This window comes from Athalia rosae, chromosome 7 (assembly GCF_917208135.1).
Source record: "Athalia rosae chromosome 7, iyAthRosa1.1, whole genome shotgun sequence".
Taxonomy (NCBI): domain Eukaryota; kingdom Metazoa; phylum Arthropoda; class Insecta; order Hymenoptera; family Athaliidae; genus Athalia; species Athalia rosae.
The window spans coordinates 13,180,255-13,204,495 of NC_064032.1; the positions used below are offsets into that span (position 1 = coordinate 13,180,255).

A 24,241-nucleotide genomic window follows, 5' to 3' on the forward strand; every position below is an offset into this window, starting at 1 on the left:
ATCTCCCGTTCGTTTTCTGCGCTCCCGCAACGCGACACAACCTGAGAATTGGTCGAAAGGTACACGCGAGACGGAGACTCGGTGTGCGAGTGAAACGAACGGCTAGATCCTTCTCTCTAGCCGTCGGATGTAAAGTCCGCAGACCCTACGTCACGGACTACCGTACTCGGCGTACTCGGCGTACTTCGTACCCGCGCATAGCTCGGTTAAACGGGCGCACGTGCATTCGTCCGACAATCAACGCCAATTTACTATACATACGCGAAATTCACCATCAACTGGCAGTCTGGCGCGGTACCCGGTGAACGTCGCATGACGTTGAAAAGGAAGAAGAGAAAAAAAAAAAAAAACAAGAACAAACAAGAACGTAACAACAAATAAATAAATAAAAGTAAAAACTTCGCGACTAGTATCCAGGTCTAGCGTTTTTCCGTACCGTGTATATTCTATTTATTCGTGATTTTGATCGAACAATTTTTCACCGTTATTAAACAGAGATTTATAAATAGTATGAGATATATATAATACATTCGACTAATCACATTCCCATACTTAGAAAAGAGATAAGAATTTTCATTTCAATATCGTCGTCGTCACCATGGTGGAATTAATCGAAGCAATTTTGGACGTACCGAAAATCTATTACGGTGCACTACTCGGAATAGGATTCTGCACTTACTATCTATGCGAAGTGGTCAGAGTATGTATACTTTCGATGATTTTAAGTAACTCGATTTTATATTATCGAATTTTTCCCAATCATTGCTAAATTCCTTTCTTTTTTTTTCTCATCTATACGGTACTAGGAATTTCTACAATCTATACAGCTTATCTGCAAACTGCTTGTATATAAGATAATATGCGGCAAAATTGAACGATTCGACGTGTTTTTAAATATGAATTTTCCAACTGCGTGTAACGCGCGGTTCGCAAACTTTATTTTATAAATCCCCCTGTAAGTTCGACCCCGTCAATGGTCATTAAAACCCATACGAACACATCGCGTTCGTATCGTTAATCTACGTTGGTGTACGTTCGGTGGTAATTCATTTGTCTATGCGTAGGTATGAAAATAGCTCGTGTATATTTTAAAACGTATAATGTTCAATCTCCGACGATGAAGAAAAATATACCGTCTGCAAATACCATTGCATAAACACACTGCACATCGTAGACAATCGTTTGAAAAAAAAAAAAAAAAAAAGAAAAGAAAAGAAATTACTCTACCAACGTAACGTGAGGTGGTTTTATTTTTAAATTATTCGATAGAATTACGCATAGGTATAGCTAGTCAACGGAGACCCACGCCCTGTATTATAAATTCGATGTAATTGCCGTTTTCGTCTATTTTTATTCCTGCGTAATAAGTTAATTCCTGCGAATGATCAGCTACGGCAGCTCGGTATCTATTTCATAGAAACGAAAAATACGGACGATCAATTCGCCTGGTTTCTGATAAGAGACCATAAAACAACATGGTATCTCTATACCGCTTATATGTATACGTGTACACGTGCGACTCTTTTTGTTTCGTTGTCATTTTCTTATGTCCGAATCGGATTAACGATATCGGCTACGAATTATATTTCACAATTCGAATCACGCGAAACGCTACCTCGTTTATTCCATGTTTTTTTCTTTCCTCCAATTCTACAATCAATTTTCCTTCAATTTTTCATCACTCCATTTATAAATTATTTATTTTCAGAGGCCGATCCTAGCCTGCGCACCTGGTCCGTTTCGTGATTTTCTGGAAGACAACATTCCAATAGTAACTAATAAATTTTGGCCCACGTTATGGTGCTTCGAATCCAGGGCTCAAACTGTGATGGCCAGTATACTGCGCTCGAGATATCTACCGGAGGTGATGTATCGTCGGTGAGTTTGATTTTTCTGAGAGAGAGAGAAAAAAAATAATGAAAGGAAAAAAAAAAGAAAAAAAAAAAATTGTAACTTCCTCTTATCAAATTTATCGCTATAATTATCGGAGCGGGCTCCGCACGTAATATTATCTATGACAACTATTCGCCATTCGCCATATATTTCGGGGTCAAAGTTCGCGAATATTATAAACAGTTTTTACCGTTTTCTAGGGTTTTTTTTTCTCGTCACTTTCGAATGATCTCATACGTCGAGTTTGCGCGGTACATGTATCTCATGAATTAAACTCGTCTCGTGAGGCATTTTTCACTGATTCCGATCGATTTGTGATGAATGAAATTTCTTATCTGGTTTTTTTTTTTTTTTTTTTTTTTTTTTTTTTTTCTTATCCAGGAATTCAAATTCCGAAATAACCGCAAGTTCGTTTCTTATCGCGCGAGCGCCTGTGTAAATTCAATGTTTAAATTTTTTACGTAATTCAGATATATCGATCGAAGGTGATGGGAGTTCGGAAAAAGTCAAACAATACATTGAAAATGTCAAACAATACATTGAAAATGTTGTCTCACCGGAAGCTATAATTGTGCAAATATATCGATCGGTTGCATAAATATTGTCGCTGCACTTCGTTAGAAGAATATAAATGAAGAAAAAAAAAAACATAAAACATAAAACATAAAAAACTGCATCGATTATCGGGAGGAAAAAAAAAAAAAAAAACCAGCTCATCAAGCGCTCTTTTTCTCTGATACTGACTCATGTTAGGAAATCTGAAAAAGAAGGAAAAAATTAATTCTCCAATAATGTAAATATATTCAGGGAGATTCTCGTACTGGAGGACGGAGGTGAAGTGGCGTTGGATTGGGCGGAATCGAATTGTTCTCCGCACTCACCTATTGTGATAATCCTTCCGGGATTAACCGGTGCCAGTCAAGCCGAGTACATAAAATGTCTCGTCGGAGCTGCTAAAAACGTCGGAATTCGTTGCGTGATTTTCAACAATCGAGGCCTCGGGGGCGTCGAATTGAAGGTCTGAATTTCCACCCTGGATCCACATGTGATTTGTTTGCGGTATTCATTTTGTCATTATCAATTGTTGCCTCTTTACGGTGAAATTATTATTTTCAGACTCCTCGTACATACAACGCAGCAAACTGCGACGATTTATCCGAAGTTGTCCAGCACGTGAGAAAACTTCATCCCAACGTTCCCCTGGGAGCTACGGGAATCTCCATGGGAGGGTAGGTCAATATGACATCCGCACATTTTCGTGGACGTTCGAAAGTAAAATATTTGATTTTCAAATCTACAATCGATCATTCCCACGCAGATTAATACTGGGGAATTATCTAGCCCATCAAGGACCCGCGGCATCGGCGAACGTAAAATCCGCACTGATAATATCGGTGCCATGGAACGTTTTCGAGGGGACAAAGAGCATCGAGAAACCATTTTTAAATCTCATGTTGAACAAACATTTGGCGAGTAATCTTTGCCGAAACGTTAAAAGGGCCGAACTCCAATTAAACGCTACGGAAAAACGATTCCATTGGGACACCGACGACATGATGAAGGTGCAGAATCGATAAGCTTTGCTTTTTCAGGGCTCGCTTTTTCACTCGCAAGTTTGGTAATGAATTTTCCCCACAACTTTTCAGAGTTGCAAAACCGTGAGGGATTTCGATCAGAGTTTTACCATAAAACAATTCGGTTACAAAGCTGTCGAAGATTATTACGCGGACGCTACTTTGCACGACAAACTTCACCGCATTGAAATTCCCGTGCTGTGTCTAAGCGCTGCCGATGACCCCTTCCAACCTCTCGAAGGTAATTTAACTCCAACAATTCGCTTTAATAAAAAGCAATAACCGATTACAACGTCACCGCAAGCAATGAAACGTGCCCATTCGTCACTTACGACGACGAGCTGAAGCAGCCGCAACGAGAAGCTTAATCGTCAATTACGTCACAGCGCGAATCTACCCATAACGTACGATCCGAACGATCGTTGAAGGATGAAAGTAACGCTCCATCTCTAATCTTGTTCCTTTTTTTTTCGTTTTTTCCATCTCAAACGTTTTGATTTCAGAAGACGAAAATTCTCTTCCGTTTCTCCACTATTTTTTTTTTTTTTTCTTTCGTTCCAGCAATTCCAATCGAAGAAGCAAACAAATCTAAGAACGTCGCAATCGTCGTGACATCACGTGGCGGTCACATAGCATTTTTGGAAGGTGTTTGGCCGGTTCAACAGGACCAATATATAGGAAAATTATTCTCGCAATATTTCACCGCAATTTTTACTCAGGACTTGAATTGCGGTAGAAATGTGACGACGCCCTAGCGAACCGAAATTCAGATGGGGGAATAATGAAAACGGGGAAAATAAAAACTGTAACCGCAATCGGATGACAATTGAGAATTATGAACGAGTCTGTAATCGTATGTTCGCCTGTATAACTCATGACCGTATGCATTTGTATTTCAAACGTTTGAAGATGAGGATGCTGAAAATCAAATTGTGAAGAATGAAAAAAAAAAAAAAAAGCGTTATTTTGTATATCGTAAATACGGGTACAACGGTGTGTACAGGTGAACCTGAACGAGGACCAATTGTGATACATATACATAAATGAATAATGACGTAACTTTGAAACGTGATAAATATTAAATAGAAGAACAGGAAAAATGAAACGGAAAATAGAATTAAAATTCAAATACAACAAACGACGACACGTAGGTAGACTATATGTAATATAGGTTGTAAATTGCGATTTATCATTCCGCACATCGATTAATAATAAGTCCGCAATGATTGCGGTAATTGTATCGACTAGTTCCAGCCTAATATATACGCCTATTATCAGTCATAATTACATTGTAAATATTGATAAAAACACGTAATAATAGGCCTAATGCAATTCGAAACTGTACATAATAAACTTGGGGACATTAATCCATTAACTGTCGAATATTATCTACTGCCTCCTGTTCCGGTGTAGTAATTAATACATACAATCGATATCTAGGTAATTACCAATAGCCATTATTAGATGTGTAACATATACGCCAACATTTGTTGTTGTTATAAATTACATGCCAGTTGTTATCATATTCCAAAAACTACTTTCATATTATCGTTTACGTACAGGTATGTAATATTGTTGGTAAAATACTATTAGCTAATATGTCTAATGATAATAATGATAATAATACTGATAATAACAACAATATTAATATTGACGATAAGAATAATTGCTGGCAGATAAATTCCATGTATTCAAATAAAACTGTTGTTATAGTTGTTGCTCTCGTTGTTATTACTATCATTATTTTCATCATTGTTATCGAAACGAGACGACGGGAGGGAAGAAAAAATATTTTAATTAGTGAATAAATAATCATTATGTCAGGAATCTAATAATGGAGCAACTGTCTATGTAGAGATAGACGCAATTGAAACGTACACTATACAAATATCATTCCTCTATATTTTCATACAACGCGGAATCGATAAAATTAAAGAAAATACGACAATGAATCTAAAAGATAATCGAATTATACGCATTAATTATTGTATTAATAATAATGAGAATCATCGAAAGAAAAATATTGTGTGGAATGTATTTATTTGTTTCAGAATGAATGAAAATTTTCCATTTTCCAGCCACAATCCACGTCGAATACACGTAGATCGCACCATAAAATGATTCGAAATGCAGTGACATAAATTGGTGAGATATCAGTTTAAGATATTTTATTATGAATCAATTTTCTATAAATTTGTTTAACCGCAACAGTTTTAATATTTCTTTTACCACATCGGACTGTAACGAACGTATAAGGATATCGAAAATCGATGTGAATATAGCGCAGCTTTTATTAAAGCTGCCCGTACGGACCGTCGCGATGCCTTGGAGAATTCGATGTACGCCCGACCCGCAACCAGATATTCTTCATCCTGCAAACAATCGATCCTCGAGAAAATGGCCAACGAAATTTGGAAAGCAGAGTAAAGGCAAAAGCTAACTCCTCAGCGGTTAGTTTTCTTTTCTAATCTCCTCGTGCGGATTTCTTTCACCTCTCTTCATCGGATACCTGTTTTCTTTTTCTTTTCAGATACACGTGAACTGTACCGCGTCCCTCGCGAAAAACGGTGAACGGAATGCGAAACACCGGAGGGATGGATGGATGGGATCCACGACGCGGTATCCGCCTGACAACAGCGGCCCCTTGATTTACTCCAGCTTTAAAATATCCGCTGAAAAGTTTTCGTCTGGGAATAAAGTTTTCCCCCAGTTGCCGATCATATCCGATATATTTTCACGTTCAAGAATCCAATGAGATTAGCTACCCGATATCTAAAACAGACGGTGCACGATCCCTGTTATATCACACAAGTCGCCATTATTTTTCCCCCCTCGTTAAACTGTAATAATATTCTAAATTTCCTCGTACAGCGCACACGCTTTTGAGGCCATAAATTTATAATGTTCTTTATTTGTTGCTTTTGTTTTTGTTTTTTTTTGTTTTTTCTTTTAATTTTATTCCTTTCTTCTTCGCAGCGCCCCGCCGTTAAAGAAAAAGAGATAATGCAGAAAGGTATGCAAGTGTCCGTCGGGGTTAGTATATTTTAGTCTCTACACGTTGCATCGCAAAATTGTACTACCTAAATGCAGAAGCGGCGGCATCAACATCGAAACTTGCAAGCTGCAGTTTCGGATCTGCTGGCAAGCGAATTGTACGTACGTACGTGTGTATTATTTTTGGCGCATCTCTTAGCTGCATAAATGCGCGGCGGTAAACCTTGACGTACGCTTTCAAAACAAATTGACTTTGTTTTTTTTTTTCTTTTCTTTTTCTTCTTTTTTGCCTTTCTTCTCTCGCCGCGAGAGCGAACCAATTTTTTTTTTTTTTCTATTATTTTTCACCGATTCATCTCTGCGAATTTGTTTTTTTTTTTTTCTTCCTTCTTTCTTGTAAACGAGCGAATTATAATAGACTTCGTTACAGCTTGTAAAACCACGTAAGATTTGGCTACCGATATACGTGAAATATAAACGATGCGAATAACGAGAAGGAGTAAACGTGGGGGGAAGAGCAAAGAAATTGAACAGAATCGTGGCCATCCTCCCCAACGCAGCAGAACTTCGAGTATCTAATTGTAAAACAACTCCCCGCGTTCTCTGTCTTGTGTGGGGCAAAATTTTGGCCGCTAGCCCAAATTATTGTTAGAATACACCTCGAATTATTTGGTTTGTATTTATTTATTTATTTATTTTTGTAACGCTAGATAATCAGTTTGTAATCGAATTGATATTGTTTCGAGTGATGAGATTTAATTATTTTTTCGGGATTTTGACTCCTCGGATTCCTTTGGAGAACCGCGCGGTGTTCTTGCATACAGCTTGTAACGTTGCCGAGCTATGGGTCGGACGGCGGCCATCGCATTTTTCTAGCTTTGCGATCAGCATTGGCCCACCAGAAAGCGAGTCTCGCTATATTCGTTCTATCCCTGTCCAACCGGTACGAATAGCGAAGAATAGAGAATATATGTGCATTGCGCGGAGAGTTCGATAATCCGAACCGCGCGAACAGAAAAATGAAACGGCCGCTTTATCGCCTCTTCGTAGGAGAAGAAAATTGATAAAGTGAGTATGACGACGATTGAAAAAAAATCAATTTTAAGCACAAACGCCATGGACGGAATTCGAGTTATCGTTACTTCGCGACAATCATCTGCGAAGATGAAAAAGCTTCGTTAAAAAAACTCTTTACTATTTTTTTTTTTTCTCTTTTTCGTTTCCTGGGCTTCTCATCGTCGCTCATTTCGAGTTGTCAGTCTCAAGTATACGAGGTGCGTGCTGTTATGTCATTGGTTTTAAAAATAAATTGAACTTGGAACCCGTCAAAACTAGATCTTGAGTGACGGACTACGTTCAACGTCTTCGCACCGTCTCGTATTGAAGAAGAAAAAAAAAAAACTTACGATAACAAGAAGAGGAAGAATTTACTCGGGCCATCGTACGAAAACTGCTTTCCCCGCGTCGAGGGAATCAAGTAACATGGAATAAAATTATCTTAATTCGGTTTTTTTCTTATTTTTTTTTATTCATTCGATCGACGTTCTTTCCTCGTTTCATCGATCTGCTCGTGCATGGTGTGCGGGATTCAACCGCTGCGTCATTCGGTAGCTAATCATTGTCACGGTATTTTATTCGCAGCAAAATATACATTTCATAGTTTATCGTAGAACCGCGAAAACGGTTTTCTTGTAAATTTTAGCTCGTTATCACCATGGAGACCTTCCATGATTCTACGAGTCTTTTTTTTTTTTTTTCGCTTTTTCAAATAATTTATACGGCAGGAGCTCTATACTCGTCATGGGGTAAGGAAACAGATGTCATATATTAGTCAACGGTTACGTGATCAATATCGGTTGGTTTCGTCAATCCGCGACAGCTCTTATTCTCGGTCTCTCTCTCTCTCTCTCTCCCCGAAAATTCACCAGTTGTTACGCCGGTCTAAAATTGAACTTCCTCGAAACTCGTCCCTGGCGAGAAAAAAAAAAAAAAAAAAAAAAAAATCAAAAACGAAAGCAAAAAAAAAATTGTCGTACCGCGTTACGTTCGACGACTTCGAATTTTCCGGTATCATTTTCCGAAAGCTACGCGGAACGGTTGCTATTGTAAAATCGATGCATGCGATGTTCCATAGATTATTCAAAACCTTGCGACGGACAGTAGTACCTACATGTCCCCGCGGTATACCTGTACACGATTGAGCCCTATTTTCAGGTGACGCTGCCGCCGGGGTTGTTTGAAAATTCCCGAGGGAGTATCGCCTGCCGTTGGCCGTGGTATTGATCTGAGAACACCTTCAACTGACCTTCATCCACTCGCGCAGAATCCAGCCGCAAAGGTTCTACGTGGAAACTAACGAACGCGACCTACAGCAACCCAGCCGAGTGCCATACCACAATCTACAGCTGATTCCCAGGCCAACCCCCGTAAAATCCTCTCCCCCTCCCCCTCGTTTCACCCCGCGACACCACCGAATCGAGCCGGTTTTACACACCATGGGAATGCGGGAGAGCCGCGTATCGCGTTTACATTCATACGGGACAAGAAATTTGCGTGACCCGCGTACGCGCGTTGCGTGAACACGTGAGTAATATAAGATTCGGAAATTCTTTGATGAATTTTATTGCCGCGGGGTTTATTATTCGGTTGTAAGAACAGTTCGTTATACGGACAAGTTCGTTTTGTTAGGGGTATGTTAATTTTATTAACGCGACATTTATGGGGCTGCTGAGCTTTTTTAAGTGGTGCGTGATTAATACGGTGAAATCGAGTTAACCGCGCTGCAATTAGAGATAGAAATTGCGTGTTCGATTTCCCGACTGCCACTTTTCAGAAGTTGTAGGACACGCGATCCCGGGATATCAGACCACACCGGGTTAATTGACGTCGACGCGACGTGAGGACGATTAATTTTTTCCACAATTCGTCGGTCCTTATCGTCCGGTCGGAATGATTGGTAAAATTTATCGGTCGCCGTTGTCGGAACGTTGGCGATCGGCAAGACCCCGGAGATACGTAACGTGTCGTGCGCTCGGTTTCGTTGCGTTCTAAACGACGACGTACGTCCCCGCAAAATGTAAAGACGAAATCGTTCGTCTGCAACTGTCAGCGCGTATAATACAACTCGTAAACGCAGCTACGATTGAACGGATCGCGTGACGGAAAAATTCCAAGTAAAACGTAACCGCGTACCCATCGGAGTCGGTCGCCGCCGTTATCGCGGCCCTTGCTCTCCTATTCGTCGATCTTCGATTCGCCGATATCGATCGATCGGCGTACCGATAACATCCCTATGGAATCGTAACGGAAATATGAATGCTCATTGTCCGCGGTCTCCGGTATATTTAACCTGATGTCAGGAGAACCGAGCTCCTCGTTTCTCGCACCCACGGGGCTCTTGCGTTACGTACGAAGTACCGAAAGCTTCTCAAATTTCAAAGTTAAATCGCTACACACCAGCCGATCCGAAACCGACTCGTCAAGCCGCGATCCCGCGAAGCCCGATAAGATCCCTCGTACTTTTCGCCCCTTCGAAAAATTGTTACCGTCGATAAAAAAATAAAAAAAAAAACAAATGTCGAAAAACCCTCCGTACCTCCGATCGGCGGCGAACGGGGGGAGGGGGGGCGAGCTCGCGGGGGCTTTCCCTTCCCTTCCCGCGCCGCCCCCTCCCCTCGGTTTCTCGTAAGCGAAAGCTCGGTAGGCGCTCGCCCCCCGCGCCCCCGCCGCGTTTTTCCCCCCCTGAGCTTTTTCGCTCCCCTCCGTCGACGTTACGGTGCAAACCGTCGCGGACGGCATCGTCGGGTCTCGCCGTCGGCTAGCCCTACGGATAGCGCGAATTCTGATAGGGCGGACCCCGTGCGAATCGTCGCGTAACTGGTTCAAGAGCCAGGTGGAAGTGGGGGCGGGTTAGAGGGGTGAGGGCGAGGGGCGGAATGCGAACCACCTCGGGAGGTACCTCGGATGCGGTACGACTCCACTCAGCTTCTGGCTCACGTATCTGACGTACCTTCAAACCGCCGTCAAGGGTACCAGTGTGCACCGTGTGCTATTCCCCTTTTTCTCGCTAACCAAACTTCAAGAAAAAAAGGTGAGTAAAGCAAGTCCGATCCAACCCCCTCCACCCCGCCCTCCCCCCGCCCCAGTGCGACAACTGTCTCTAGAAACAGAAAAATCACAAAGAAAAATAACGAGGGAACAAAAAAGCTCCGTTTCTGCCCGATAGAGAATTTTTTTTTTTTTCTTGTTTTCTTGTTTTCTTGTTTTCTTCTATTCAATTTTTCGTTCTATCGCCTATTCCCAGTTCGCGGTGAGATCGGAGACGCCGCAAGAGAGGGTAAAACAAAGATCGAAATTCGCAGGAACTTGATGAAAAAATTGGGGAAAACTCTAGTGAAGAGAAAAAAAAAAAAAAAAAAAACCATTACTCGTATTTCGATACGTTCGATCGATTGGAAACGAAGAGAACTCGTGACGAACAACTTATAGTTCGCGTTCTTCCCATCGATCCAATTCTACGACTGTATATATATATATATAAGTAATTTTCTAGACCACCACCCACCACCCCCCAGCTGTTATCCTCTCCTCAGCTGTATATTTTTTTGGGTCGTCTAATTTTTTGAAAAAACCTCCCTCAATTCAATCGATGGAAAATATCGACCGCATCACACTGGCCGTGTTAGCTCATTTTGATTTCGGTTGTACATTGTCATTACATCAATTTATTTCGTACCCTCATTATTTTTTCATCCACTTCGAACTGCGACGAAACAATTTTGCCGCAATAATTGATCGGAGGTGTAAAATTTTTTCTGGCGAAAAAATTGGCACGTATCCGTATCGCGAACCTTTGCACCGACAGGAAAAATTAGGTGCAGAGGCGCGAGACTCGTTAGATAATCGTTATTGCGCGAAAGATAAGATTGCCGGATATTATCGCGAATCGGATGAAAAAAAGAAAAAAGAAAAAGGAAAAAAAAGAAAACCTCCCGCGAAATGTCATAAAATCAGCGGGACATTAATTGGAAGAAGGAAAAAAAGCGAAGAAGCTCATCGAATCGCGATTCTGACGTACTTGTTCCATTCCGTGTGAAACAGATTCGCGAGGAATAACCGTTGGCAGCGGTGAGATAATTGCGAGCTTTTTTTCCCGAATTCAACGATTATTCGATTGAACGGCTTCGCGGATTTCGTCGGGCTCGTTGCCCGCGTTACAATTATCATCCCCCGGAACGAACGTTTCGGGTTTCCTCCCACCGAAGAATCGGACGCCGCGTAAAGCCCGTCGTCGATTTTCCAGCCCGTCGTCGTTTCTACCAATTTTTCTCGCGTTACAGCGAAGTCGGATCACCCGGCGGTTCGCGGAGAACCAGAGTAAACAAAAGTCGCGAAGATCCAGAGGACCGGAACCGCGACGATTATTCGTCTTGTTTCATCTCGTTATTCTCGCGTATCTTTCTCGCATCGTTCCAGACGCAAATAAATTTGCATTCGCCGCGGGTTGTCGACCGCGCCAGTCCGGCTAATTCGCGCTCGTACAGCCCCGCGAAACTTGCGCGCGCAATACCGACGCGATGCACCATAATATAATGCAACATACCCATGTATATATAATACCACCGTACGTTACACACGCACGTAATAATGCAACCTACGTTTTATCATTCGAAACGGAAATTGGTTGTTAACCGACAACCGCGCCGACAGACTTCCTATCCGCCTGATCATCCTCGTCGTCGTCGTCGTCATCCAGACGTTTCAATTGGATTTCAATCGGTCGTCTTATCGCGAACGGTCCACGGGGGGCCCGGAAAAAGCGCGGATTCGATTTCAAATTTTTCCGATCCACCCGGATCAGAAATGGGAGATTATAATACCGATCGCGGTACGGGCACGCGGGTCGGACGGACGGCGAGGCGGGTCACCCGCTCGACCGAATTTCAAGGGTGCGCGCGATTCCGTCGCGGGATCGACGTCTGCGACGTGGAGCGCGCGCGCGCGCGCCCCCCTTTAAAATCAGGAATCTCCTGCGGGCGTCGCGGTTTTTTTTTTCATTTTTAGAAAATTGCGGAATCGCAGAATGGGCACCGGGTCAGGGACGGGGACCGTGAAACCGCCTCGCCGGCTCGCCGCCTCGAAAATCATCCGCGATTACGAGCGGCGGAAAAAAAAAAATTCCATTCCGCAAATTTCGTTCGCGATAAGATGTTTCGCGGTCGGATCTCTCTACACCTGATATTGCGAGAACGATGATCTATCGTTTCTGGGAAGACGTCGTTAAAGTTAACGACATTATTTCTAATCCTTGTCAGCTCACGTGACTCTGGGACATCGAATCCCGATAAGAATTCCGAGGGAGTCCCGGTCGCCGTTCGCTTGTGACTTACGTAAGAATATCGGGGGAGGGGAGGGGGAGATCGGGAGGCGGGCCGCGCCCGCAGCTGATTTGATTTTATCGAGTCGATCGCAAGATCGCTAGATTTTTGGCTTGCGTGCGGTTGCGGCACACGGACACGAGCTGACCGCTGAAGGTGAAATCACGCCGATCGCCGAGAGAAACACCAACGGGGCCGCTCTTCGACTCCGATGACGCGGTTTTAAAACGATAGGACTGCGTCGTCAACGAACGATAACGGCGAAGCGAATTAAAAAAAAAAAAACTCGAAAACCACTCGAACCAACGATAAAAATCACCAGCAATCGAATTGCATCGTTATACGTCCTCGCTAATATCCGATGAACGATAAAACGATATCGCTTGACGATACCCAACTCCGAGCAAAACACCCCGTACATAAAATCGGCGACGGCGAGGCCGAATCTCGACAATTCGAATGTGTAATACCAGCGTCATCGGCGAGTGCCGGGGAAGAGGGGGGAAGGGGCTAAGCCTAAATATAAGTCGGCAGAATCTGGTGCCCGTTGGCATCATCGGCCGGGTAGCCGATGCGTATCATCGGAGAAGAAATGTAGTTGAAGGGGGAGAGAGCGGAGCGGATCGTCTCCTGGGGATGATGTCTTGCCGTTCGACGGCCCGTTTACTCTAAGCGTCGCCCTCGCCTACCGCACTGCGTCGTATACGCCGTAGGATCTGGTCCGAGCTCTGGATCATTTCCAGGTGTGTAACTCTCGGTCGCGCACAGCTGACAATAGTCGCGCCGCCATTTTATTTTACAGAAATTTCCGCATCGGTTGCGCAACAATTTTTACCTAGACGTCCTCGAGACGTTGGCTCCGTCGACCGTCGACTTTACCGCCACGAAACACCGAGCTATTTACATAATCGACGGTCGCCACCCTTCGCCCCACGATTCGCAGCGGAATCGCAGCGACGATTATTATTATTATTATCATTGTTGTTGTTATTATTATTATCATCATTATAATCATCGTCGAAACGGGGTGAGTTCGGGCCCCCGAACTTGTCGTATGATTAGCCTTACGTTCGACCCGAATACCTAGATGCGATACCGTTCGTCGAAGTCAGACGATCGGATGATGACCTTTGGATTCGGGCGCGCGGTCTTTTCCACCCTTGGCACTTTCGGCGTGCAGACGTCTCGACCCCGTGACCTTGCCCTCGTCAATCCGGCGGTCTGCAGAGGTGCGAGGGGAGGGGGGGGGGGGGGGGGGGTGAAAAATCTCTGAGGGGGATCCGCACAACGAACGGCCAATTTTTCCCGCCAGAAGGAGGTGGGGGAGGAGAAACGATCGGAATTTTCGGAGCTCCGTGATTTTTTTTTTTTTTTTTCGGACTCTGTGATTCCTCCAGCTGAAAGCCGACGGGGGACGAGTAACGGAGCGGGTAACAAGGTGTTCGTAATTCTCTGTTTCGGCCGTTTCGAGTCGGTGGGATAAAAGTTGCCGTATAGTGACTCTTCATCTCCGGTAGAAGAAAGTGGTGACTTGCCGATGAGCGCGTCGTTTTACTACTGCAGTCGTATACGCACCGCACCCTCCGTACGGTTCGTTCGAGTCCCGCAGTTACTCGTAATTTCACAATTGCGAAACGACGGATGGGACAGAAAGTATCGCGAACGAATACGCGTAAGGGTAGGTAATTGGAAAAGAACAGGGGAAAAAAAAAAGGAGGAGAAGAAGAAGAAGAAGAAGGAGAAGCTCGTCGAATCGTTCGACACATTGTATCCGAACGCTTGATCTTCGGCGACACGTGAAATATTTGGTTCATTGAAATCGGCCGTTTGGCAACGGGTTGCTGCCGCTTATCGTTGGACATAACGCTCGACGTTATAAATAAACAATTGTTCGTCACACCCGTAGTCGAGGCGATCTCCGACGGATCGCGGTCGATCGGAGTCCGTAAGATCGCGCCGATTTTCGATCGCCAGATAATCTCCGATTGCGAAACCGTAGAAAATTTCGATGATAGCACCGCGAGCTAATAATTCGTCGCCCGCGAAGTGTCGCGGTCCGCGAGATTCGCGTCGCGCCTGAATCGGGCAGCCCGCGTAACGCGCCGGTATCCGCGGTACGAGCCACGCCGGCAAGTAGTGCAGGTAAACGCTTGGTCGGACGCGTCTCACGTTTTCTCTACTTCGGAATTGTCGCGACCGAATCATATTTTGTGTGTTTTTTTCCTTTTTTTTTTTTTTTTCTTTTTGTTTCGAAATTCGCTTGCTCGCGATTCTTTTTTCATTCGAAAGACGCGACTCCGCGTGGCGTTGAAATTTTTCGGAAACTCTTGTACGCCGATCGTTTGGAAAAAAAAAAAAAAAAGAAGAAAAGATTTTTTTTTTTTCAATCAACTTCTTTCGACACCTGTCAGTCGCAATCGCGTTAAACGTAATCTTCGCATTTTCAATTTCGCCAGAGATAATCGAGCTCGTTATCAACGTAACACCTCAAGTGTTTGCAGATTATTTCAGGTCACTCGTTATCGTCAGGTTTACGTCATGTGAAATGAACGCCTTCTTAGATTCCCTATGAAATATCACTGCGTGCAGATTGCATGTATCAAATTTTATTCGTTTTTTTTTTTTTCTCTCTGTTCAAACTAGCTTATCTCAGATTTTCAAGAAATTTTCTACACGCGAATCGTACCGTACACAGCCACGATGAATGAGATCGTTGTACAATTCATGCTATGAAGTTGTTGGAAAAAATTCTTCGAGATTTTCATCGTCCCAACGAACGAAACGACGGTGATTATCGCGATTCTTATTTCCTTTCCTTTTTTCACGTTTTTGCTATGGTTCATTTTTATTCAATGAATTTTGAAAGGGGAGTCGACGACGCGTCGGCGATTATCGGAGATAGCGAGTCGCCAACGGTGGTAATACGCAACGCGCGTACTGTGCGGGTGCTATGAAATTACAACGAAAGGAATGCGAAATGATCACGCAACGGGAACGTTCGACACTTGAGTATCTTTTGTCCCGCAGGAAACGGTGACACGAGGGGAGGGGGGAGGACGAGGAGGGTATTAAATCGGATCGGGAAACAAGTGTCCGCGCGGATATACAAAACGACCGATGAGTATCGCTAAAAGTCTCCAACGCGCCGTGGTGTGGGTGGAGAAATGTTACGCGAGGCGAATACGTAACGCCGGTTTATCACGCTCCCGATTCGCGATAAATGCGGTGTCGGTTTCTCGCACAACGGAAGCTAACCGGAACGCCTCGCGAACTGACAACATCGATCGTAAATCCTCGTCGCAAATGAATTCCAGACGCAATAGAACGCGTTACCATATTCCGCGTCCCCCTCGATCCTCCCCTCCCTCCTTCCTTCGAACCGATTCGATCTTTTTCCTCACCGCCGATTTTCCACCGAACCTTCGAATCGCGAAATTTCAATCGCTGCCACCCTCGTAGATCCCTTCTCCCGTGAATAAATAATTACGCGCGCAGTTTCCCGCCCTTTTCCTCTTCTTCGATGGGATTGAAAATTCTCTCTTCCTTTTTTTTTTCTCTCCTCTTCTCTCCTGACCGAGGAGCAGGAAGATGAAGGATCAGCGAAGCAACGGAGCGTGGAGGAATTCGAATCGTCGGTTGTTGCCGCCTTTTTTTTGTTTCCTCTATCCTCAGCCCTCTCCGTTCCCGAAATTCGCGTGGGAAGAATTTCGAGAGATCCTCGTCGGTAGGACGGGGGGGGGGGGGGGGGAGGCGAGGCGCGGTGGTGTCGGTTTCGCTTTACAGGGGATGCCCTGGACCCCGGACCTGCGTAGATGTGCGTGTGGTCCGCGTCGCCGCGCGTGTTATTGCGAATATCGACCGAATCCCCGGGTACGTTAGGGGGGATTTTACCCTGTTCTCCCTTTCTACCCCCGGTAAAATCATCGTCCCCCGTCCCCCCGTCCCCCCGTCCGCACGTACGATCCCGATTCCCGCGACCGGCGCGTCGCCAGCGGCCCCACCCCGCGGGAGACGCGGGGAATTCGCAACGGGTGGATCGGCTACGGGGGTGCGAGCGGCACCGACAACCGAACGCGAAATTCTCGCAAACCCCCCCCGCGCTCTCTCTCTCTCTCTCTCTCTCTCTCTTTTCCAGGGGATTTCCGTCCTCCCCGAAGCTCCCGCTACGACGTACGGAGCCAAGTTAGTGATAGCGTAGAAACTGTAGTGTCAACATCAGATTGACGATTTTCGAGTGGACCAGTAGCATCCGCGGATATATCGTACACGTGCCGAATGCTCGGTTTCTCACCCCCGTCGTCGGATATGAATTAGAAGGAAGAAGAAGAAGCTTTTGTACCGTTCGACAGAGGGGACGATCGGGGGAGCGTTCGTGCGATTCGGTGCGAATTACTCAGATTTAGAAATGGAATAAAATTATCGTCTCTCGATATTAGACGTGGGGAAAAAAGGGGACGTTTCCGAAGGGGTGTGTTCCAAAGGGGTTTTCGAGCGTGTGCGGGGAAAATAAATAAATAAATAAATAAATAAACAACTAACTAACTAACAATCGTTCGTTGGCGCAAAATTCGTGAGCAGGTGACCCACCCCTTCGGGATTTCTAACTTGTTGGTCGTCGCGTCTTCCCGGGGAGTACCGATAATTTTCATCCCTATACCACACCCATATTCGAGAGGTGGCCGGGAGAGGAGGGAAGGGAAGGGAAGGGAAGGGAAGGGAAGGGAAGGGAAGAGAAGAGAAGAGAAGAGAAGAGAAGAGAAGAGAAGAGAAGAGAAAGAGCTCCGCCTCTGGACGACGAAGTCGCCCGATCCTTGGGCTTTCTGAGTTGTGCAAACCTCGCTGCGAAACGCCACCCGACAATCGGGTGTTGCGCGCCTCGAAAGTGACACTTGAGATTTATTTCTATGATTAACGACTGACGCGATCTTATCGGGACTTCGCGAACCAGTTGCGATTATAAAATTCTAAATTGACCGCCGCTCTTTGAACACGCCCACGCAACGCGACGCGATTCTCGATTTCAGTTATTAGGCCAATGCGGGCATATAGCGATCGCGGTTCGATTTTTGTATTCCTATTTTCACTTCGATATTTTTTTTTTTTGTTCTTTGTTTTTCTCAATTCAAGTCAACTGCGAACGATTCACCGAATTCGAATCGCTAATTTATTCATTCGTCGTATTCAATCCCATCGGTTAATTTCGGACTTTGTTTTCCTTCATTTTACGTTTTTTATTTTTTCTATTGCGACGAACGGAAGGGCGTACACTTTACCTTCGACCGTGTCAGTATTATTATTGTTTTTAATATCGTTGTCAACACCGTCCCTAATCGCGAGGTACATCTCTGCGATTGCTGTGTGAGTTTTGAAAAGTGACGAAAATTCAATACCAAGGATAATTTTGTAAAATAATTGAGATCGTCGGTGAAGCTGCGTCACGCTCGACGTAACCGGGAGTGAATCGAAGCGAAGAGAAATTTCGATCATTTTATTAATTAGGAGAAAACTCTAACCAATATGGGTGGCTGTACTTCGAAGGATGCAACGTCCAGCGATGAGTACGTATTACCTAGACAATACACGATGAAAAGTGCTACGTGCTTCATTTTCTGCCACAAGAATTTTTCCACAATCGCACGTCTCCGCGAGTAATATTCATACGAGACCCCGGAACGCCCCGAGCCAGAAAAAAAAAAAAAAAAAAAAAAACCCAGAGGGATTTCTTTTTTCTCCCCCCCCACCCTTCCTCCCTCGCCCCCCAATTTTTGGCAGCTGCGAATAAATGTCGAAATAATAATTAATGAACGAACAGGTTGAATTAATCGCGAATCGTTATCGGTGATTTCATTAGGTTTTTTTTTGTTCTTTACAATTCGAATATAAGATCTGCGATCGTTATCGGTATCACAGGGTGTCGCTTTCTTATCTGTAAGTCTGGTTGATATAATTTCTTTGCAAAATAGCTGCGTAGGATTATCTGATTGCGACTTGTTACGTGTGCGGGTATACGTATACCCGTGCACGGTTGCAGGTGTGCGATTGAAGAGGCGTTGAGGAGCGGAGGGTTTGAAATAAATTGAAAATAAAGGAGCTGCGAAATTTCGACAATATTGAGCCGAGGATTTATGATTTTTTCAATGCCGTAGCTGAGATGAAAATCTTCATCGGCGCGACGAACGTCGGAAGTCGTTTCTTCGGTATCGCGTCGACGACCTCCAAGTCGTCCTTCTCTTCGGAGCGCGTTGCGCGAATTCTGCGCAGAAAAATGGCCGGGCCTACGATAAACGAGCGAAAGCACCGGGTCGTTTACGGGGTCCCTTACGGAACCGGCGAAGTGTGAGTAACCAATCCCCAGAGCAAAAACGGCCGCGTTGCGTTACCGAAAAAATCCTAATTCGAAAGGAGTTGAAACCAAAGAAAGACGGAGTTTCGGGAATTCCGGGATCAAAAAAATCGGCTCATTCGTCCCATTTTCATCATATTTCCCATCCCGAATCGCAACCAACGCGCCAATCTCCATGGAGTCCTTGATCGGGATGGACGGGATGTTGCTTTTGTCGATTTCGTCGCGCCCCTGAAGGTAAATTTTCCAAGCGATATTGATCGAGCGATTTTTCGCCGCCGCCTGACTCCGATCTGAACGATCTTCTTTTTTGCACAAATATTTTATCCCGTTTCCAAAGCGTCATTGAAACGCGAAAACGGGATCGAAGCGGTCCGTCGAAAGGTAAAACGATATCGCAAAATCATCGTCGAATTAAACAACGTTTATCTTTTTCAAATAATTGAGAAATCCGAATCACGATTACTTCGAATATTCGATTCAACGATCAAACGGAAGCTGGGTAACATTGCGACGATTGGAAATCAATATTTCCCCTATTATTATCGAGTTCTCTTCTTTTTTATCGCAGCAAAAAAAATACCATGGTCGACCAGCAGACGTTGGAAAAGCTCGAGTCCGGCTACGCCAAGCTCGCAGCTTCTAACAGCAAGTCGCTACTGAAGAAATACCTGACCAAGGAGATCTTCGATCAACTGAAGACGAAGAAGACATCGTTCGGCTCGACCCTGCTCGACGTCATCCAATCCGGATTGGAGAACCACGACTCTGGCGTAGGGATTTACGCCCCGGACGCTGAATCCTACACCGTTTTCGCCGACCTCTTCGACCCCATCATCGAAGATTACCACAGCGGATTCAAGAAGACCGACAAACACCCCCCCAAGAACTTCGGGGACGTTGACACCCTTGGAAACCTCGACCCGACCGTGAGTCTTTAACACAGATCGAGTAGACGGTTAATTGAGCGAGTGGCTTGCAAAGAATTGTTTTTTTTTTTTTTCTTTTTTTTTGAAAATTACCCAGGGCGAGTTCATCGTCTCCACCCGTGTGAGATGCGGACGTTCCCTCGAGGGTTACCCCTTCAACCCCTGCCTAACGGAGGCTCAGTACAAGGAAATGGAAGACAAGGTTTCCAGCACTCTCTCCGGTCTCGAAGGAGAATTGAAGGGCACCTTCTACCCCCTCACCGGGATGGCCAAGGACGTCCAACAGAAGCTGATCGATGACCATTTCCTCTTCAAGGAAGGCGACCGTTTCCTCCAGGCGGCGAACGCCTGCCGTTTCTGGCCAACCGGACGTGGTATTTTCCACAACGACGCCAAAACTTTCCTGGTTTGGTGCAACGAAGAGGATCATCTCCGCATCATTTCCATGCAACAGGGTGGTGACCTTGGACAGGTGAGGATTCTCCCGAGCCTTTCGCCGCTTCGATATGGCCGATCGAATTTTTATCCGCGCTTCACAAACCAGGCTGCTGATCCCCCGAGATAAAGAAAGTCTGATTATTATTCGTAGCGTTACATAATCTTCGTGCGATCGAATCAGTGGTCTCGGATCCACAGGTGATGCGTGAATAATGGACGTCAGTGTCCAGATGATCGATTGATCTTTTCGATTTTTTTTCCCCGGATCTTTAGGTCTACCGTCGCCTCGTCACAGCCGTAAATGACATCGAAAAGCGCATACCGTTCTCTCACAACGACCGTCTTGGTTTCTTGACTTTCTGTCCGACGAATCTTGGAACGACCGTCCGCGCGTCAGTTCACATCAAGGTTCCAAAGCTTGCGGCGAACAAGACCAAGTTGGAGGAAGTTGCGGCAAAATTCAACTTACAGGTAAAAAAAAAAAAAAAAACAAGAAAGAGGTGTGACGACGTAGGTACGCGATATTGTTGAATTTTACAAGTGAAATTTTGATGAATTTCGTTGAAAATGATGCAAATAATTCCCAAAATTTAGGTACGCGGTACTCGCGGTGAGCACACCGAGGCCGAGGGTGGTATTTACGATATTTCAAACAAGCGTCGTATGGGTCTCACCGAATACGACGCGGTCAAGGAGATGCACGACGGTATCGCCGAGCTAATTAAAATCGAAAAGGAGCTCTAATTATTCGAGTTTTCCCGATACCAGAATATACCCTCTTTAAGAGCACCGGCAACGAATAACCACCACAACAACAACAACAGCATGAACTACAACAACCGGTAATTTGTTATGTGTACCGAAAAAGAAGAACCGCAAAATTTTTAATCGCAACCAAAGCAGCTATGATGCGTTATCAGTATATCAGGCAAATAATAATAATGACAAGAACAACAACAACAATAATAATAATATAATTAACATTATCGTTGTATTCTTGTTGTTATTATTATTGTTACTGTAGAGTCATTATTATCATCATTAATATTATTCTTACCTATTATTAATTATAATTACAAGTATTATTATTATACTATGTTTTTAAAATACGACTAATATCATTAATTGTTGTTATATATATATATTACGATTATTGATTAATCATTATCATTATTATCACTGTATAATTAATTGTTGTTATACGTGAAAGGTTGAGCTTCATTTTCTTTTTGTTTGTCCGAATTAAGTTTTATTTTTTAATCTAATATAGTATAACCAAAGCTTATACCAAAAAGAAAACTTAAAAGACAGCTAGAAATTTGAGAAAATCCAATACTGATGAAAAGTCGAATGAAAAAGAATTACAGCAAATCCATTTTATATGCATGTATATACATGGTCGTTGCATGTAGCAAAGAGAATGAGAAAAGAGCAAAAGTGAGTCGCAGTCTCTGACATAAACTTGTACCTTTCGATGAGGTATACAGTACGTATAATATATCGGGGACCGCGATAGAATGGTCAGTATTTTATGTTACCAAAAAAATGAAGAAAAAGAGAAAAGTTTTTAACTTGCTATGATACAGGAATAAATGAATTAACAAAAACAAATAAAATGATTAATTACGTGAATAATTAATAAAATTAATAAATCAAAGAAAGTATTTAAATAACAAAGTTTACCTACAAAAGGTCTAGGTATGTGTAACGATATAACGAGTGCAGTATTTTTTCAAGGCACTGGTGCTGTTATTTTGCTTTTATTGTTGTTAGGGTATTGAACGTACCGTACGTACTACACACCGTACTATGATGTATTCATTAATCGTGCTAGTGCTGAAAATAACGTTGTGATATCGATTAAATAAAAAGGAAAAGAAAAATAAAAAAATAAAACAAAATAAAATTAATGAAAAAATATACCCAACGACATTGTTTTATTGATATTTTACCTATACGTACGTACGTACGTACGTGTCGATGTTGTGTTATTTTTTTTTCATAGGGTAATCCACGTGAAACGGGCCACTTTTTCCAAAATCAATTTTGAACTTGATGAAACATTTTCGACGTCTTGAGGTGTTTTATTAACGCCAAGAGACAAAATTTCCAAAAGCTACGGTTTATGGTTTTTTTTTTTATTGGGGTTCCTATGCTATTTTTATCTATTTTAAACTCAGGAATCCGAATTGGAAAGCCAAATTGATCGGGTCAATGCCGATTTATCGCTCTGAAAAGTGAAAAATGGAGGATATCTCGATGGGAAAAATTCGTAGCTCAATTTGGTCGACGGATTCGTGTTCCTGGGGTCAAAATACGTTAGAAAAGTGTCCTACAATCGATTTTAAAAATACTTCACTTTTGGCTCAAAATTTGAAAAAATCCAAAGGGGTACCCCTTGGATTTTTTTCGATTTTCGGGTGAAAAATCAACATTTTTTTTTTTGGGGTTTCATATGCTATTCTTATGTATTTTGATCTCAGGAATCCGAATCCAAAAGCCAAATTGATCCATCTATAAAATTGAACGAGTTATCGTCAATTTATCGCTCTAAAAAGTGAAAAATCAAAGATATCTCAATGGGATTCATTTACATTTTAATTCAATCGACTCCCCGCGTCGTAGCCTTAGGAAATTTGGACTTTTAGCTCTGATAGTGGTCTGAGACCCCTCAAGACGTCGAAATAGTGTAAAGTTCAGAAAATATTTTGGAAAAAGTGGCCCGTTTGTCGTGGAATGACTCTCATGTATTTTTTGATTTTTAATTTTTTCACAACGTCGATAATAATTCATCAGAGAAATGGAAAATCATCTTGGCAAATAAATGAGAATTAAAATTCAATGATAGAAGAAATATTACGGGAAATACAATGTGTTATGTTTGATCTTGTACCGTAGATAGATAATGCGAAACTTGCGTGCAATGGTACATAAAATGAGCGACAGTAATCGTATTTGAAAAAAAGAAGAAAACACAAATGATAATGATAATAAAGTTACAAATTAATCGTATCAACCTCATTGAAAAACTGCAACAGTTTCGAACGATGAGAATATTTTTTCAATTACACTGAAAATTGATTAGGCAATAATGAATAATAAAATTGATTGTGCATTTTTTGTATATTAATCGTCAACATTATACATTAGCTGGTATACATAATATGTATATATATATTATTTATATAATATTCATATAAACAAAATTAAGTGTACAACTGCAACTTGAGGAACACATTATTGTGATGGGGAAGTATATTTTCAAAATCACTTCTTATGTATCGTAATTAATTATTAATTTTTATTGTTTTTACTTTTAGCAGTTTGTGTCGTATCAAAATAAACTTCACCCCAGTGTAAAGATGCTGCAAAAATTGGACGAATCAGCTGTGGTCGAGAGACCTTATCATACTTTTCGGACATATAGTTGGAGATTCGGTAAAAAATATCGTATTTTATCAATGAAAATATATATATATATGTATATATAGCTACAAGAAAATACGAAGAAAATTATAGGAAGACGAAGCCTTTCGCGTGAAGCGATCAACGGCAAGTGAATCCTTTGCGCGATTATTTTGTATATTAAAAATATTGCGGCGCTCAGATAGTTTTGTCGGCTGTCGCGTGTAGCAATAAAGTTGTACCCGAACTTTTAGGTTTGGCAGACGGATGGAAAAGTAAATTTCTCGG

The 24,241-nt window shown here is 43.0% G+C and overlaps 2 protein-coding genes across 3 annotated transcripts; both read left to right on the forward strand.

The window, feature by feature from the left end:
• Positions 1 to 78: 78 nt before the first annotated feature.
• Positions 79 to 4,842, forward strand: LOC105688190 (phospholipase ABHD3). The gene is made up of 7 exons (XM_012404303.4): positions 79 to 700; positions 1,709 to 1,878; positions 2,701 to 2,911; positions 3,010 to 3,122; positions 3,212 to 3,455; positions 3,540 to 3,708; positions 4,029 to 4,842. Exons 1-7 carry the CDS (start codon positions 599 to 601, stop codon positions 4,220 to 4,222), a joined length of 1,203 nt encoding a protein of 400 aa, XP_012259726.1. The 5' UTR covers positions 79 to 598; the 3' UTR covers positions 4,223 to 4,842.
• Positions 4,843 to 10,413: 5,571 nt separating this feature from the next.
• LOC105688117 (arginine kinase) lies at positions 10,414 to 22,468 on the forward strand. 2 transcript variants are annotated; one of them, XM_012404176.3, is made up of 5 exons: positions 10,414 to 10,551; positions 19,753 to 20,110; positions 20,208 to 20,582; positions 20,822 to 21,019; positions 21,143 to 22,468. In XM_012404176.3, exons 2-5 carry the CDS (start codon positions 19,766 to 19,768, stop codon positions 21,290 to 21,292), a joined length of 1,068 nt encoding a protein of 355 aa, XP_012259599.1. In that variant the 5' UTR covers positions 10,414 to 10,551; positions 19,753 to 19,765; the 3' UTR covers positions 21,293 to 22,468. The 2 variants fall into 2 exon arrangements, with proteins under 2 accessions (XP_012259599.1, XP_012259598.2); XM_012404175.3 differs by lacking the exon at positions 10,414 to 10,551 and adding an exon at positions 17,611 to 18,396.
• Positions 22,469 to 24,241: the final 1,773 nt, after the last annotated feature.